Source organism: Lucilia cuprina, chromosome 5 (assembly GCF_022045245.1).
Source record: "Lucilia cuprina isolate Lc7/37 chromosome 5, ASM2204524v1, whole genome shotgun sequence".
NCBI lineage: Eukaryota > Metazoa > Arthropoda > Insecta > Diptera > Calliphoridae > Lucilia > Lucilia cuprina.
In genome coordinates this window covers 48949876-48969800 of record NC_060953.1, presented here as the reverse complement: position 1 = coordinate 48969800, position 19925 = coordinate 48949876, and the positions used below count along the sequence as shown (strand labels likewise).

At 31.4% G+C, this 19925-nt stretch overlaps 1 protein-coding gene across 7 annotated transcripts in view; it reads right to left on the bottom strand.

Moving 5' to 3' along the window:
• Positions 1 to 19925, bottom strand: part of LOC111679299 (titin) — a 258306-nt gene that overhangs the window by 223375 nt on the left and 15006 nt on the right. For all 7 annotated transcript variants that reach the window (XM_046951805.1, XM_046951802.1, XM_046951800.1 and 4 more), the window contains exons 6-10: positions 18736 to 19506; positions 18289 to 18653; positions 15667 to 16304; positions 10686 to 11007; positions 9805 to 10335 (exon numbers count right to left, since the gene is read on the bottom strand). In XM_046951805.1, the coding sequence (XP_046807761.1) occupies positions 9805 to 10335; positions 10686 to 11007; positions 15667 to 16304; positions 18289 to 18653; positions 18736 to 19506 (2627 nt within the window). The remainder of the gene's footprint in view (positions 1 to 9804; positions 10336 to 10685; positions 11008 to 15666; positions 16305 to 18288; positions 18654 to 18735; positions 19507 to 19925) is intronic.

The window sequence follows — 19925 nt, the reverse complement described above, 5'->3', positions numbered from 1 at the left end:
TTTTTATGGAAAATCCCACTTGCAACTATTTATTAAAAAGCTCTTTGATGACTTTTAATGAAAATTCTCTTTGAAAGCTCTTAGGAAAGCTCGTTAATGGCTTTTTATAAAAATTATCTTAAATGGTGAAAAAAATCTTTGCAGAGCTCTTAGGAAAAAATCTAAGAAAAGCTTTTGCTAATTAAGTGGTGCTAAAAGCTAATTTTTAAGAAAAGCTTTAATTTTCAAGAAAAGATTTTCGTAACTTTCAATTCTTAGTCCCCGCTTAATCCCAAGATAGATGAGCATTGAGCCACAAACAAATTATCTATTCAATCCAACAATTACAGTAGAAATAAACCGGCAAACGAAAATCGTCTATTCTTTTCATACATATTTATAAGTAAATAAATAAGTACTCTCACACGATCATGATTTTGTGCTCAATTTCAAAACAAAATGAAAAAAAAACAAAAATAAATAAAAAACACATGCTGTCGATTCTTAAAGCTTTTGAAGATTATAATAATGACGCTGCACAGCTACGTTTGCAGTCATGCTGACGACTATGATGATCATGATGATGACGTCGAATTTCAAATGTTGAATTAAAAATTCCCAATGTTTGCATTACAACAAAAGCCGACAATAACATTTAGCAAAATAGAAGAAGAAAGAAAAAAATCTACAACAAATGTTTTTTACAAAATCACCAAGAATAAATCTTAAAACTTTGTTTCCAAATGAATGGTTGTTGTTGCTGCTTGTAACTAAAGATTTAAATCAAAACCATCAATTAAGTCGGGAAGTGAAAGATAGAAAATGTGAATCAAAATCTAACACTATAATAATAATGAAAAACTATCAACGCTTGTGGATAAATAAGAAAGAAAGAAAAAAACACTTAAAACTTTAGTTATGGACAAGGAAGTTAGAGGAGAAAGAGTGATCAACACAGAGATCTTTGGGTGTTCTTTTTTTGGGCAAAAAAAAAAAAAAAAAACAGCGGACATCGATTTCTTTGGGGGAGGAAGTTAAACAAATTGAATGAATTTTGTGTGCGAAAGTTGTGGCATATATTTTTGTTGGTGTTTTTTTAGTTATTTTTTTTTACAAAATGCCGACAGCTTTTAAAAAGTTTTCTGTGGAACAGAGAGACCAAAGAGAAACGCGTCATTAATTCATAATTTTATTAATATTTTTTTTCGCTGGACCCTACTTTTTTAAATCAAGTAGTTAAAGTTGCGCTTCTAGAAGATTATTTGATGCAGATTGACTATGTTCTAACTGCCAGATATCGACTATATTCTTATTGGTAGAGATCAAGTATGAGCGACTTTATTCTAGTCGAAAAAACATTGATTCTGAATTGATTCCTGCTGTGATCACAATTCAAGTTGATACGGATCGACACAGATCAAAACAGATGAACTATTGCAATCGATACTGATACGACTCTATTACAGTCTAATCGATACTAAACATCTGTATTGAAGTCTATTCGGATCTACTATTTTGCAGTGTAACACGATCGACTTGATTCTACTCGATTCCTGATCGATTCTAGTCTCGACTTCAATAGAGATCGACTGTATAACGATCGACACTTTTCTAATAAATATTAATCGATTTTACTCTATTATATACAAATGGATCGCATCTACTCTACTGTTCTTCTCGATACCGATCTTCTCTACTTAAGACAATACATATCGACTTTATTCTAGCCGATACCGTTGTACTCAATGCTAGTCGATATTGATTGAGTATATTCTTAATGAAAATGATCGTATATATTCTGGTTTATACAGATCGGTTTTAATCTAGCTAATACTGATTGACTTCTTGTCGATACAAATCAACTTCTTTTTAGTCGATACTAATTGACTATATTCTAGTCGATACTGATCGACTCTATTCTAGTCGATACTGATCGTCTCTATTCTAGTCGATACTGATCGACTCTATTCTAGTTGATAATGATCGACTGTATTCTAGTCGGTACTGATCGACTTTATTCTAGTCGATACTGATCGTCTCTATTTAAGACGATACTGATCGATACTATTCTAGTCGATACTGATCGATTCTATTCTAGTAGATACTGATCGACTCTATTCTAGTCTTTATTGATCGTCTCTATTCTAGTCGATACTGATCGACTCTATTCTAGTCGATACTGATCGACTCTATTCTAGTCGATACTGATCGACTCTATTCTAGTCGATACTGATCGACTCTATTCTAGTCGATACTGATCGACTCTATTCTAGTCGATACTGATCGACTCTATTCTAGTCGATACTGATCGACTCTATTCTAGTCGATACTGATCGACTGTATTCTAGTCGATACTGATCGATTCTATTCTAGTCGATACTGATCGACTATATTCTAGTCGATACTGATCGACTCTATTCTAGTCGATACTGATCGACTGTATTCTAGTCGATACTGATCTACTCTATTCTAGTTGATACGGATCGACTGTATTCTAGTCGATACTGATCGACTCTATTCTAGTCGATACTGATCGACTCTATTCTAGTCGATACTGATCGACTCTATTCTAGTCGATACTGATCGACTCTATTCTAGTCAATACTGATTGACTCAATTCTTGTCGATACTTATCGACTCTAATCGACTATTTTCAAGTCAATATTGATCGACCTATTCTGGTACTTATTGATCGACTCTAATCTAGTCGATATTGATCGGCCCTATTCTATCAATCAACTCTATTCCAGTCGATGGTTATCAAATCTATTCTAGACGATATTGTTGGACTCTAATCTAGTCGATACTGACCGACTCTAATCTAGTAGATACTGATCGATACCAAACGGTACTGTCGATACTGATCGACTGCATTCTGTTAGATATTGATCAACTCTATCGAAGTCTATATTAATCGACTTTAATCGATACTGATTTAGTCGCCACTGGTCGAATATATTCAAGTCGATACATATCGACTCTAATATTGATAAAGATCGACTTTAATCTTATCGATACACATTGAGTAGAATCCAATCGTTACTGATCAATCTCTATTCTAGTCGATAGCGATCTACTATATTATAGTCTACAAAGCTCCGCTCTAATCTTATCGACTGTTTTTTAAACCTTAAAGTTAGTCTGTATTCTTATCGACACAGATCAACTCTATTCTTATCGATAAACATCAACTCTTTCTAGTCGATACAGACCAATCGACTGTGTTTAGTCAAAAGATATAAACTCTCTTCCGATCGATACTGATGTACTCTATTCTAGCTTTTTCTTGTCAATATTGATTAACTGTATTCTAGTCGATACCGATTGATTTTATACTTATCGAAACCAAACAACTATATTCTAACCATTACCAATCTCCTCCTCTCTATTTCAGTCGATGCCTGGGGCAAACATTTTAGAAAATCTTTTTACAAAATTATAAAAATTTTTTTTTGCTCAAAATCCATTAAAAACACTATTTTAATTGAAAAACGCAAACTACAAATAAAAATATGTCTTTCAATTATGATGGTGTTGAAATTTTCTAAAAGGGAAATTTTATTAAATTTGAAACAAATATAACGGGAGGGGTGTTGTTTATAATGTATATCATTATTATATAAGTTTTTTTTAAGTAAATTAGACACTTGAGAAGATATATAAAATTATTGTACACAATCTATTCCAAACTTTAATAGAAGAAGAAAACAAAAAGTATTGTTTACACAAATCTGAAATAAATAAAAAAACAAATAACAGACACTTACAGCAAAAAGAGATGAAACAAAAATATAGTACACGTACATTGAATTTCATCATTTTGTGGCAAGTTAACCAACCACCACCCAACAGTAACATCATTATAGAGATCATAATGTTTACACTCATTATTATATTAAACTTCATTATTATACGACTAGTTGCGGTTTGTGGGGGTTTTCAAAATAAACAAATGAAAAAAAAAGTTTTAATGTAATAATGGACTTTAAAGCAAAAGAGAAAAAAAAAGAAACTATAGAAACATGCCACAACTTGTTGCACATCGATTAAATACTGCAACTTTTGCTCTAATTCGAAGTTTAAAATAACAGTTCCCTTATTTCAATCCCTCATTCATTCATCAATTGTTAATTGAATATATTTTTCAATTTATTTATTTAATTCTTTTTTTTCTAAAATTTTTCAACAAAAACACTTTTTATTCAATTTTCCATTTTTTGTTTGTTTTTTATTAGATTTGTTTATAGTGTTTTTTTGTGTGTGGCACTGTTGCCTTTTTAAGAGGTTTTTTGTTCTTGTTGTTGCTATTGTTAATATGTGCTTTAAATAGTTTATGTGGCTTGTCATTATATATATTTTTTGTTTTTCCTCGTTTTTTTTTGCGATTTTTATGCCTCACTGCATAAGTCACGATTATTTAAATGTGACGCGCCATTTCAAACGCATGGCGCTTAAGGTAAAAGTCAAATTGAATATTCTTGTATAGACAACGAAAAAAAAACTCAAAAGGAATAAAAGAATATAATCAAAAATAGGTACAACACTAGACAAATGTCTTATTGATTCTTGGAGTTTTAACACTGCATACTAAATATAACTACAACAATTTAAGCGGACGTTTTGAGGGTCCAATAGGAACATATTCGAAAATGTCTATTCATTTTCTTTGGCCTTAGTTCAATCAGTATCATATTATAATCACTCAATTGAACTATTATTTCTTATATACAAAATATCAGACCATTGACTTATCGATGTCAATCGGCTTTATTCTATACTACTCTACGATCTCCACCGATCAACTCGATTCTTACGGATATTGATTGACTGTATTCTAATTTATGATTGAATAAGTTCGAGTCGACAAAGATATGCTCTATTGTAGTAATTACGCATCGAGACCAAGTTGATACCACAAATATTGAATATATTCTTTTAATAGTCGATAATTTATGCTCCATACGATCTCCACCGATCAACTCGATTCTTACGGTTATAGATTGACTGCATTCTAATTGATGATTGAATAAGTTCGAGTCGATAACTGCATTCTAGTCGACAGAGATATACTCTATTGTAGTAATTACGCATCGAGACCAAGTTGATACCGGTCGACCGATCGACTCTATTCTATCTAGTAAATAGAGATCGACACGATTCTAATCCCTTCAGATTGAATATATTCTTTTGATATAGTTGATATATGTTTTTATGCTCTATACTATACGATCTATACCGATCGACTCGATTCCTACCGATTGATTGTATTCTACTCTATTTTAGTAATTATCCATTGAGTCTAAGTTGATACCGGTTCAACCGATCGATTCTATTCTAGTAAATCGAGATCGAAAAAGATTGAATATATTCTTCTGATAGAAAGGGACCTATTTTTTTGTTCAATACCGAACGAATGTATTCTAGTCTATAAAGATTGGTTTGGACAAAAACGATCTATTTTTTAGTAGATACAATTGAAAGCGATCCAGTATATGATAGTTAGTAGTGAACGTCTCTATTCTAGCTGACTCCAACCGACTCTATTTTAGTCAATACCAATCGAATATATTTCAGTCCATTCTAATTGGCCCTTAAGTCCATAAAGATCGGTAGTATTCTAGTCGACCTACCAATTTCTATAAATTTTAGAGACTTTTCTAGAGAATAATGTGATTTAATGTGATCTAGTCAATACAGATCGAATGTCTTATTTATTCTCATTGATACCGATCAACTCTATTTTAGCAAACTGCAATCGAATATATTTTAGTCGATATCAATTGACACGCTTGTTCATAAAGATCAATTGTATTCTACTCGATAATGATCTATATTAGTAGTTAAAATCGATTGTTAAAGTCGATCGAATATATTCTAGTAGATATAGATTGTTTTTATTCTAGCTAACTGCGATCGACTCTATATATTTTTTATATTTTAGTCGATCCCAATTTACCCTCTTGTTCTTCAAGATCGATAGTATTAGGGTCGATAAGGATCTATTATAGTAGATAAGATCGATTCTTTACAACTTCTATAATTTTAGACGATTCTAATGTATGCTGATCGATTATATCCAGTTAGTACAGATGCAATATGTTCTATTTTGGTTGATACCGATCTGGTTGATACCGATAGACTCTAATTTAGATGATATCAATCGAATATATATTTTAGTCTAGTTTAAAAAGACAGTATTCTATTCGATAACGATCTAGTAGATAAGATCGATACCTAACAATTTCTATAATTTATAGAGATTTAGTCGATATCTAGTCGATAAAGATCGAATGTACTGTAATTACTGGTTGATACCGATCGACACTATTTTAGTTGATATAAATCGAATTTATATTTAATTCTATTTCAATAGACTCGCTAGTACATAAAGAATAGACTCGCTAGTACATAAAGAATACAATTATTCTAGTCTATAAGGATCAATTTTAGTAGACACGATCGATAAAGTTCAAGATCTATTAATATATTTCTTGATCGACTTTAATTAAGTCGATTCCATTCGATTGCTTTTTAATTAATAGAAATCGACTCTAATCAAAAAGATCGACTTTATTTTTTTCAATAGAGATCGACATATTTTTAGTCAATACTGATCGACTCTTCTGTACTATACTGATCAACTATACAGAGCTATACTGACCGACTCGTTTCTAGTCTATTCCGTTTCAATGACATTAATGATTCGAATATGAAATAAAATTACTCGGCTAATAAATGTCAATATAACATTTCTCCATACTTTTATACATAGTTTCATAAAGCAAATTTTTTCAAGTGTAACTAATAGCCAAACATTTATTATTTCTGCCTTAAAGTATGCATTAAAACTCCAGCTTAAGTAAAAATAATTCAACCCAACAAACAAAATATTTATGAAATAAAAACTACATGACCAAAAAGTGAAACAAACAAACTTACAACGTTTTAAATTTAATCAAAATTAGCTTTTTAGTGAATTTTTAAAGCGAAATTTTTAGTGGAAAATAGAAATTGAATCAAATTTACAGTAAGAAATTGAATATTTGATAAAATTTGAGATTAATTTCAGAAATATTAACCTACATTTTTTCGCTTTTTCCCTGTTTTGGATATATCTTCTAATTGCTAAGAAATTGTCCGCTGAATTTAAAGGAATTTATATCTATTTATAAAAATCATTCCACTACAAATTCGTAGACATTTTAATGACGTACTAATCACGCTCGCTTACCAAGTATGTACTTAAATAAGTAAATACGAACAACTTCTTTAAAAGTATTTTCATTTTACTCACTAATACAGTTGCAAAACGAATATCTAGGTCTCGTATTTTATTTCATTAGTTCAATTAATTGTTTTCTCTCTAGTACTTACATATGTATATCAAGTAAGTACTTAAATAAGTAAATACAAATAGCTTCTTAAAATATATTTTTATTTTACACACTAATACAGTTGCAAAACGAATTCTTAGGTCTTGTATTCTATTTCATTACTTCAATTAATAGGTTTCACTCTATAGGTACATATATGACTATACAAGAAATACAAACGGTATACAGTAGTCACTGAAAAGTAAGTTGTTGTGTAAGTTCAAGTTTTCAAACCCTTTCTCCACATTTTGTGGAGAAGGGGTTTCCTCTCTGATTAAGCATACTTAAACCTTTAGAAGAATAGCATTTAGTACCGCGTTGTGTCTTCCATAACATCTTTTCTAAATGTCGAAAAACGCAATTTTTTAAGACGTTATAACTTGAAAATGAACGAAAACGTGTCTGATGTTTAGTCTTTAAACTAAAAGAATGGACTTTGTATTGAAGCTGTTAAACGTTTAAAAAATTGCCATAAATAACGTTTTGTCAAATGTCAAGCCACGATATATCAAATTGCAGATGTAATGGAGATCTGATGTTGGATATGGATTCAGCTTTGCTTAATCCTTTCAAAACATCTTAGAGTTAGTTGGTTCATCACCATAACATCTGTCCTGAAGTTTGAAAAAAACTGAATTTTTGACGTTTTTTGTGACGTTATAACTTGAAGAAGAACGAAAGCATGTCAGATGTTAAGACTTTTTTTGAAAGTTAATGGAATGAACCTTCTGATGACATATCTAACATTTAAAAAATAAACTTATCTTAAAGTTGTTATAACGTCTAAACAATGACCATCCATAACGTTTTCTTAAATTTCAGGACACTACCCAGCAAAGGGATAACTTTCAAAGAAGGAGTCACGTCTTTTTAGTTTTTTATTTAGCAGGTGTGAACGCACCTTTTTTCCAAAAACTTTCAAGAAAAAAAAAATTCTAAAGAAGCAAAGAAGTAGAGTTTACTTCATGGAAGTACTGAAAAAGTCCTCAAGATGTGATGATTTTAACACAGACTTGTCAAAGGAGGAATGTTTTTTTTATTTGATTCCAAATTCACTACATCTGAAGTCATTCTCAGGAAGTAGTTCTTATGTTCGTTTTTTGGAAGTTGTTACATAAATTGCACAGATCTAACAATTAACTCCAATATAAAATTTGGTTTAATTAAAAAAAAATTCGCTTCTTTGGATGTCAATAAACATTACTTCCACAGAAAGTAAACAATTTATCTTAATGCTACTTTTAAATTGCTGATAAATGTTATTCTTTTGGAAGTACTTCGTTTTCTGGGGATATCTCAAATCCTAAATGTTATGGAGAGAGATTGGAGCTTCGACTTTTTTAAAATTTTGTCGGTTTATGTTCGAATCAAAACAATTTTTTAATTGAAAATTTTGAATAAAATTTTTAATTAAAGCTGTTATTATTTTAGAAATTAAATTTAGCACAAAAATCAAAATGCTGAAAAAAGAAAACATTATTTATTTACACAGTGTGCAAAACACATATAACGACTTAATATTAAAATAATTTATATCAATTTTTAATAAAAATAATTTTACTATTTTATTATTAAGATTTTGTTACAACTCAAAAAAAAATTTGAATTAAAAACTAAATATTGACTAAAATTTTTGATTAGTTTAAAGAAAAATAAACAAATATATATTTTTAAAAATAAATAAATGCACTAATTATTAACTTAAAACACAATGGCAATTTTAGATATTTTATTTCGATTTTTTTTTAAATAAACTGCCAATTGTTTTGTTAAAATTTTATAAATAAATATTTTAGGCCTTAAAAAACAAAGACTTTTAGCCCATCATACACAATATTTGGAATTCTCATTAAATATAAAAAAATTTGTTAGATTTTAGTTTTAAAACAAACACACAAGCATAGTTATTAATAAATTATAATAAATTACTAAAACAATGAAAAAAAATAAAATAAAATTTGTTATAAATAAAAACTAAAATAACAAAGAATTTTAAAATTTTATAAAAATATGACGCCAACACGCTTCAGAAAAATCACAAGCAAAAACTAGCAGGCATAAATCCAATAAAAATTAGAAAAAAATAAATAATAAATAAAAATAACAACAAAAGATATATCAACAAAAAGCAAATTGTTTTTTTAAATGACCTCAAGTTCAGGGTTAATGTTGGCCAAAACAAAAAAAGCATTAAATTTAAAATTATTCTAAATTCCTAAAAAAAAATAAATTCAGAAATTTATAAAAATCCCTTAATTGTTTGCTTGGTTATATTTTCATAATATTTACTGCGCCGCCATGCTGCATTTGGTTTATTATTATTGTTATTGTTGTTGTTAGCATTGTCTTGCTCTTGCTGATCATTCGAATCGTTAGCCTCATTTACACTTATTTGTGTGTTTGTTAATGGGTTTTGATTCGAACCAACACTGTTTGAGGTTGAAGGGCTCACCTCGGGTGTTTTAGACATGGGCATTAATGTGTGTTCCGTTATAATATCCAAAGATGGTGCATTCACTATGCCTGCCACTTCTAGTTCGGTTTCCGATTCTACCGGTATACTATCCACAAGATAACCATCATAGTGTTGTTCTGGTGTAGGTGTTACACTTTCACTATGCAACTCCTCTACATCGGCTATACTACTCTGATCATCTTCTTGATTATGTGTATTTTGACTACCGCTCTCGGATAATTTTGTCGGCGTTCGTTCTTTGTCTTGTTCGTTGTTAAGATGTTGTGCCGAGAGATAACTTTGTTCTGAACCCTCAAATGACATATTAAGAGGAGAAGTTAATTCTGGCATTTCAAAGGCATAGGTTGAGTCATCGGCTTCGCTGGCATCGAAGGAGTTTTTATCACAACTTATAAAGGATGATGTTCTACCCGATGCTGTTTGAAAGGATGAGGAGGAGTGGAGAGTAAAATTTCCCTCAGAGGCTGTGGCAAAGGAATCATCTTCGGTGGAACGGGAGTGCCAGTCCTGTAAGAGATTTTTTTACTGTTAGAGTTCGATCGTATACATGCATGATTTCGGTTCTATCTATCTATCTATCTATCTATCTATCTATCTATCTATCTATCTATCTATCTATCTATCTATCTATTTATCTATCTATCTATCTATCTATCTATCTATCTATCTATCTATCTATCTATCTATCTATCTTTCTGTCTTTCTATCTATCTATCTATCTACCTATCTATCTATCTATCTATCTATCTATCTATCTATCTATCTATCTATCTATCTACCGTCTATCTATCATCGTGCAAATACTTATCAAGACTACTTACTACATTCGTAATATGGGCTTTTAATCATAAACTTACCTCACTACTTGTACTCCTCAGCGTACCCAGTTTCTTATCACTTGGACTGGGATTCGATTCAACCTCGACAGTCTGCACATTCTCTTGAACATCGCGGATAACAGCATCCAAAGATTCGGCCACTTCAGCAATATCATTCAGCTTATTATTAATAGCATTACAAGCCAAACCATTATTATCTATGGGATTAACAACAATTTTGCTGGGATCCTGAATTTGATTGACTGAATCCATAGTGCTGGTATTGCTGCTACCCGATATAGTGCTGTCCACTGTAGGGCTGGGTGTTGTTATCTCTGATGGAATATCCTCCACCACAATGCTAGAATTATTACAAAGATTAATTTCTTCTAAATCCTGTTCAATAGTTGAAGTAGTTGAATAGGCTTGATTTTCTTTGATCGAAGATTGTGATAAAGATTTTGAACTTTCAGAAAATTGGGGAGAATTTTCATGAGAGTTAGGGGCTTTTAGTTCAGTATTATTTTCTAAATGTGTATTTAAATCTTGTGCATTCGAATTTACTATGTTTTCAGTTTCGTGGGTCTGAGTGTTATCAGGGGTTTCTATAATATTATCTACTAGTTCCTTATTATCGAAGGAGGAATTTTCTAGAGCTATTTCACTTTCTGCAAATTCTTGTGTTTCTGTTTCTGGTAATTCAGATACTTTTGGTTCGGAAACTTCCTGATTCTCACTTATGAATAATTCAACGGGTTCTTTTACTTCTTTCTCATTTTCTATCTCATATGTTTCCAAAATTCTTGCTTCTTCCCGATTTGGAAAGGAAACATCTGTTATTTCGTTCAAAGTGGATTTGGCTTCCTCTTCTTCTTCACTTATGAATAATTCAATTGGTTCTTTAGAATTTTCTGTATTTTCATTAGAATCTTCAAGAGAATTATTTTGTAAAGAAACATGTTCGGTTCCTTTATTATCTTGGCTGGATTCTTCTGTTGAAGTCTCATGGAAATTAATATGGTCTTCAGTTTCATTTACGGTTTTATTTACAAGACCATTTACTTGATCTGCTATAAAGGGCTCTTCGTTGTCAGTCTTTGGGTCTTTAGAGATCTCTTCTACCTTTGCAACACTTTCAGAAACCTCTACTGCTAGAGTTTCTTTGGAATTAATATGATCTTCAGAAGAATCAGTACTTTCTGTTACCGTTTTAATTGGAACGTCATTTACTTGATCTGTAATAGAAAGTTCCTCGATATCAGTATGCTTAGGTTCATTGTCGGGTTCTTCATTTTCTTTGGGGTTTTCAGAGATCTCTTCGACTTTTTCGATATTTTCAGACACCTCATTGAAATTGGCAATTTCTGCAGGAACTTTCTGTTCATTTTCACTAAACTTAATAGAGTTATTTTCCTCCCCATTTACCGACACTTGACCCTCATCCCTGGAAAGTCTTTTCTTTAACAATTCAGCCACTTCTTCACTTAAGGAAGTTGTCGACTCAGTGCTCTCCACCACCACGTTGTTATTTTGACCCTGTTGCTCACTCTCCACAATACTTTTTAGTAAATTTAAACCCTCAAGTTTTGAAGTATCTTCACTAGTACCGTTTACATACTCCGACGATTCCGTTTCACACGACACGTCCGTTTCCGCATCTAATTCCGAATCGTCCTTATTTTTCGAAAACAAATTACGAAACCGCGCAAACATTTTGAAACGATATAAAAAAATACAATTATCCGACGGATCGTTACACTACCGCTAGTGAAGAAATGAGTTATTTTTTTATGAATTTCAATTTCAATTAATTGACGCAAGACACTTCTGGACACAGAATGGGACTTTTGCCAAAATTAATATTTTCTTTTTTAAAATTATTCTTCGTTTTGCAAAATGTTTTAAGACCACATTACTTTAACAGAGTAAAACCACAAAAATATAAATATTTCAATTTAATTTCTTCAAGTATGCCGGCACAAATTCAAACAGACGAAATTAAAAGGGTCTTGTTTTTTCTGGTACTTTTTTCTTTTCTCAAAAAAACGACACGTTTTTAAATATTTTTAGATTTGTACTGAGATTTTTTTGTTCATAAACACAATGATTTTTTAATAATTTTACACACGTTGTAAATTTTTCTTATATTCTTCCTTTCAGATATACTTTATATATTTATTTACAATATTATTTCCGTTAATTATCCGTTTATATAGTTGAGTATATGTTTTTTTTTGTTAGTGCTTGCTTTTTAAGTGAACTATTTCTGTCACACGCGTTTCTAAGTTTTTTTTCGTTTTTAGTTATAAATAAAAAAATTCGTTTAAAATTGTACCACGCTGGACCGCTCTCAAAATTATACTAAAATTAATAAAATATGTCCGCGCTTGGTATTCCTGTTCGAATTTTGGGTGTCGTTTGTTGTTTTTCTTTTTGTCATGTTATTCCAATTTTTGTCGAGAGTATTTATTTATATATATTTTGTATTTAATAATATTTTATTTAAGTAGGTGGTAGGGAAAGTCTTTTCGATATTATAGTAAAGCGATATAGTCTAGTCTATAGTTTAGTCTATAGTCTAGTCTATAGTCTAGTCTATAGTCTAGCCTATAGTCTAGTCTAAAGTCTAGTCTAAAGTCTAGTCTAAAGTCCAGTCTTTAGTTTAGTATACTCTATAGTCTAGTCTATGGTCTAGTCTATAGTCTAGTTTATAGTCTAGTCTATAGTCTAGTTTATAGTCTAGTCTATAGTCAAGTCTATAGTCTAATCTATAGTCTAGTCTATAGTCTAGTCTATAGTCTAGTCTATAGTCTAGTCTATAGTCTAGTCTATAGTCTAGTCTATAGTCTAGTCTATAGTCTAGTCTATAGTCTAGTCTATAGTCTAGTCTATAGTTTAGTCTATAGTCTAGTCTATAGTCTAGTCTATAGTCTAGTCTATAGTCTAGTCTATAGTCTAGTCTATAGTCTAGTCTATAGTCTAGTCTATAGTCTAGTCTATAGTCTAGTCTATAGTCTAGTCTATAGTCTAGTCTATAGTCTAGTCTATAGTCTAGTCTATAGTCTAGTCCATATTCTAGTCTATAGTTTAGTCTATAGTCTAGTATATTGTCTAGTCTATAGTCTAGTATATAGTCTAGTATATAGTCTAGTCTATAGTCTAGTCTATAGTCTAGTATATAGTCTAGTATATAGTCTAGTCTATAGTCTAGTCTATAATCTAGTTTATAGTCTAGTCTATAGTCTAGTCTATGGTCTAGTCTACAGTCCAGTCTATAGTCTAGTCTACGAAAATACTTTTTATCTTATCTAATAATATTGAATTTAGTCTTTATTTCGTTTTGTGTTGAGTAAAAGATTTATTTTCAATTTATTTGAGGCATGACGTGATCTCTTTTCGGTCTTAATTTTTCAGAATGAAAATGACATTTAAGTAAGTGGGTTTTTTGGAAGAAAAAATAAAACAAATGAAATTTTTAATAAAAAAATATTTTGAAGAGTAAAAAAAGAGAAATATAGCAAAAAAACAAAATACATAAAAAGAACCTGGGATATTTAGAAGTTATGTATTTCTCAATATTATCTAAAACTCATTATAAGAATACGTATAATATACAAAATATTTTTGTATAATGTATTTTTTATTCCCTAAATCAACTTCCACGGAATTTAATTAATTTTAAACAATTATTTAAGACAAAATTGTTAATGCTTCAAATAATATCACAAGTGTAGAACACATACTCGTAAATGATGTGTAAACTAAAAGTCACAAATATTAACTCTTATAATAATATTTATAGCCAAGAATAAACTATTTACGAGAATACATAGTTTCATTAAAGAAAAACGCATAAAATTATGTATAGAAGACAAGAGGAGAGACCTCTTAGACACTTAGCGACACACACGCACGACGACAACAAGATAAACTGCAAATAAATAAAACAAAGTGGTCATAGAATATATTCTACTCTTGGCTAAAGGCAGATAGACAACTGGGCCGGACGGACGGATATATAAAGAAATACACGTCTGCGGTGAATGTAGACAAATTAATTGTGTTTAGATTGCAAAAACACAAAAGAAGTGGAACCCAAAAAACTGTGAAGAAAATGTAAAAGAAAAATTATGCAAATAAAACATAAAACACGCATTTATGATAAAGAATATGAAAAAAGACAACAACTTGAAATGGAAAACGTGTGCTATGTTTATTTAATAGATATTTCGGGGAGACCAAACTGGGGCCCCAGGGAATTTAATAAAAAGTTGTCTAGTCTAGTCTATAGTCTAGTCTATAGTCTTGTCTATAGTCTAGTCTATAGTCTAGTCTATAGTCTAGTCTATAGTCTAGTCTATAGTCTAGTCTATATTCTGGTCTAAAGTATATAGTCTGTTCTACATTGTCTAGTCTACTGTTTGAACTATAGTAAAGTATATAGTCTGGACTAGTCAAATTTAAAGTCTAAACTTTTCTGGACCCTTACAAGCACAAATGATTTATGAACTTAAGTTTGGCCGACCCATACTTTTTCCGATACATCCTCAAAAAAGGTGTGTGTTTAGCAACAGCATAAATGCAGACTAAACACGTAAGTGTTTGCTTAAGATAAAGAGTGAGTGAGTGTTTGCATTCGAGTGCATTTTAAAAATATGTTTATAATTAGCATTAATTTACGTTGATTAAGCACAACACAAACATAGAATGTTAATTGTTGCAACAACAATAATAACAGCAACAGTTCTGCAATGCCCAAGTAAAAAACGGCTTTTTAATAAAAAAAATAAAAAGTTCGTTGACTCTGGCACTTCTAAGAAGGAAAAGTGTTACTTTCTATGTCAACACAACAATTGTTGTCTACTGTTGTAACAGAAACAACAACAACAGCAACTGTTAACTTTATCTCGTTTTTTTCTTCAAATCAATTGAAAATTCTATGCCATTTTTTTCAACTACTAAAAATATTAAAAGAAATTTGTTTTTGTATAAATATTCAACAAAGAGAAATCTTACAAACCTCTTGCCTGTGGCAGCATCCAAGACGAAAGGTTCTTTTAAACGTGTTTTCAATAACCTTCCCAAACGTACCATACGACCTACTTCCACCAAAAGTTTTTCACGTTCCATTAAATACTTGCGCAACAATTCACGTTGTTCATTTAATGACTTTTCAGAGGCAACAGCAGCTTCGGCATTATGATCACCAGCATCAACTAAAGAGCTGTGTTGTTGCGTTTGCTGCAAATGTTGTCTTTGCTGTTGTTGCTGTTGCATGGAACGGGAAATCGCTCTTGCCTGATCAACGTTTGTTGATGCTGCTGACGATGGGGGAGATTGTGTTTGAAATTCCGATTCACTACTTATGCCACTACTACTGCTGCGTTGCTGTTGCCTTAGTTGAGCTTGCTGTTGTTGTAACATGCTGCGCAGGCATTTTCTAAGTTCGATTAATTGTTGGCAATAGTCTTCAACACTGCGATGAAATACCGCTGAGACGCGTAAACGTGTCATATGCTCCTGACTTATAGCCTGTAGACTGTGCCAGGTTCTTTCCAATTGTTGTTGCATTCGCAAAGCTTCTGTTACCTCTAGCTTGCAGGTGCTACGCAGGGTTTGCGATGCCTCTAGCAACTGACAGCCATAGTTGAATATACTCTGTGAAAACAAAGAAATATAAGAAAAATTTCTCAGGATCTTAATGTATATTGTATTTTATTTTAACTTTTCTGAAAGCACGTGCTATTATTTCTTAATTTCATAAAAGTTCAACATCTAATACCTTTAGTATTTAAACTCATGTTCACGTTTTTGCCAGATTACCTGGCGTAAACAATAACAATATTATAAAACCAAAATAAAAAAATAAAAAGCCCATTGGTAGCTTAAATTACAAATGATATTTTTTTTGTTTCGTTACCTTTCACTGTTTTCAAATATTTTTATTTCTTGATTTCTGGTTTAGAGAAATTGTTTATAATGATGTTTTTTTTATTTTTTTAATGGCACCAGACTTGAAAACATTTGAGAGGTTTTATCTACATCAAAATGTGGTAAGAAAAGCTGTTGAAAGTAGATTGAAAATAAAGCGTGTGCCTAACATTTTAATTCTTTTAATGTTTTAATTTAATGTCAGCTTATGTTACAAATTTGATACGTAATTGAAAATAATATTTGTGAAATTGTTGTAATTGAGATATTTAGATAATGAGGATATATTACCACAAGTAAAAATTTAAATAAATACAGTGTTTTTCATTAATACTAATATACTGACCTATTCTAGTTTACTTCCAGTTGTATTTCAGTAGTTTACTTCCAGTTGTATTTCAGTAGTTTACTTCCAGTTGTATTTCAGTTCTAGTTCAATTCTAGTTCAGTTCTAGTTCAGTTCTAGTTCAGTTCTAGTTCAGTTCTAGTTCAGTTCTAGTTCAGTTCTAGTTCAGTTCTAGTTCAGTTCTAGTTCAGTTCTAGTTCAGTTCTAGTTCAGTTCTAGTTCAGTTCTAGTTCAGTTCAAGTTCAGTTCTAGTTCAGTTCTAGTTCAGTTCTAGTTCAGTTCTAGTTCAGTTCTAGTTCAGTTCTGGTTCAGTGCTAGTTTAGTTCTAATTCAGTTCAGTTGAGTACTAGTTACAAATAAACAAAAAACATCAATCACTATCAATCTTTTTGTTTTTCTACCAACCAATTTCCTTTCCTTTCACTCAGAACTACTAACTATTTTAACTATCAACTTCCTATTTGCCAATACAAAATCACTCAAAATGATCTGTTATTTTAGCATTAAACATAAAAATAATAATCATAATAATGATATGGATAATCAAAGTTTTGCATCATAAAATACCCACAATTGTTGCAAATAAACCTACAAAAGTCAAACAAACTACTATTAACGGTAACAAAACAAGTGTTATGTGCAACATTAAACAAAACTGTTGTACAAAAACCATGGATCCAGGCGCGCTCTAGAAAATTGTTACAGCTGACCAACCTAAAAAATACTTAACTCATGTTCAAACAGATGGAAAGAGTAAAGAGACTAAGTAGTAAGCCAATAATAATAATAATAATGATGATCAACTGAAACCCCAGAGTATTCCTAATTTGTTAGTACATTCAAGTGTAACCAGAATTACTGCATTGTTTTTAAACGAGGCGGTGAACAGAAAGAGAGTTGCCAATGAAGAAATTTTTAATCTTTTTTAGGGATTAGTTTTAAGTTAGGCTTAGGCACAATTACTCAGTATTTTTGAGTCTGCTCAGTGCAGTCCAAGAAATTGAGATATTTTCGTTATTTAAAGTGAATTTATTAAGTAAAACATATCAGAAAAAATTATCTCAGGGAACTCTTAGAAAAAATATCTGCAGGAAAAGACTTATTTTATCGCCAAGATTTCCTTTTATGATTCAAAAAAGACTCGGTTTTCAAGATCTAGTTCCTATTTCAGTTCAGTTTTAGTTCAATTCTAGTTCAGTTACTGGGTAATGACAGTTTATTATGTTATATCCAAGACCGATGAAATTGAACATTACATATTGGCAATCCTCTTTTTATCACCGCAACACACACAAACACATTTAATAAGGCAGAACAAATACAACAATAATAACACCAACATAAAAGGCACGAAGAAAAACTCACCTTTCCAGTTTCTTGAAATGTTTGCAATTCATCCTTTTGCACCTGTATTTCGTGTATATTACAACCTACATGCGAATGGCACTTGATCATGACATTGTACAAATCATCCAACCATTTGATCGCCATACAGGCATCCTGTTCATACGTATAAATGTGTGTCACCTGTTCCAAGGTGAGTTTTTGCAATTCCACACTATCGCTAAAGATTTTGCGGCGCGCCAATGTTGTATCTAAAATCTCGCGCACACTACAAATATCATCGCTATAGTCGATGTGTAGGTCACGGCCAAGAGCATCTTTAACGGGCATTGACAGTATGTCGCTGAGTTTTTCACCCTCCTTTATTAGTTCACGTTCAATGGAGGCTGAGAAAGAAGTAACAAAGATAATGATTTGGTATTCGTTTTGTTGGCTTGTTACCACAAAAATGTTGTGACTTGTACTTACCCAAACTTAGTTGACTGCTTTTTAGTTTTTGCAATGTGCCAGATGCTTTTGTAAAGTCTTCCATCTTACCACCACTACCACCCATGACTAGTGACTCAAATACTTCTGTGGTTTTATCGAAATATTCTGTTACCAGCCGATAAAACCTCAATGAAGTAATTAATATGTTACGTCTTCTCTCCAGGCGCGTTGCAAACGAACGACAAACAAACTGCATGAATTCTTTTTGCGACAACAGGTCACGGTAAGCTGGTGAGTCTTTTGAACCAATATACGATTCTATTTTATACAACAGCTCCGCATAGAACCCATAAGTTTCACGACATTCCAATTCGAATTTGTCATGGGCCGAACGCAAGTTTTCACAGGCCTTGACATCACACCCAATGGCCGTTTGACGATTTAGCATTTGTTCTGCTGTATTCAAAATCCAGTTGGTTACAAAGGCTACCCCTTCTTCCAAGTTAGCCAATTCTCTAGCCTCTCTCACGGTCTGTATAAGTTCCAACCAGGCTGTGCGTAAATCAGTTTGTCGTTTTTCAATTTCATTTAAACGCATCTCAATACGTGCCCGTTCACAATTCAAGTCTGGCGGTAAAGTTCGTTTAATCCAACCATTTGCGGTTGCAACAGGTGTATGAACATCATGGTCATTAATCGCCGTTGTTGTTGCATTGGTTTTGACTGCGGTTGCATTAAAATGATTTTTGCTATTGTTTACGAGCGGGGTTAGGGAATAGACTTCATTGAAACGTGTTAAGATACGATTGCCTATAAAAATAAAATTTTAAATAGAAATGAAAACTAAATAAATTTAAAATTGATTTACATGTGTTTTATTATGATGGAGGGGAAGATTAAGATTTATTTCCCAAACATAAATAAATCGTCTTAATTAACCTAATGGTGAAACCAAACAACTTTCTATTTTCTTTATAGTTTACACAATTTAACAGCATTTTAACGAGTTTATCATTTGTATTTGAACAAATTTAAAGAAAAGAGAAGTTGTTTGTCGTATTTTAACAAATATTTCTTTACAATATAAAATAATCTATTACTAAAACCAAAGATCTGCTTTAAGTTTATTTCAGTTCTAGTTCAGTTCTAGTTCAGTTCTAGTTCAGTTCTAGTTCAGTTCTAGTTCAGTTCTAGTTCAGTTCTAGTTCAGTTCTAGTTCAGTTCTAGTT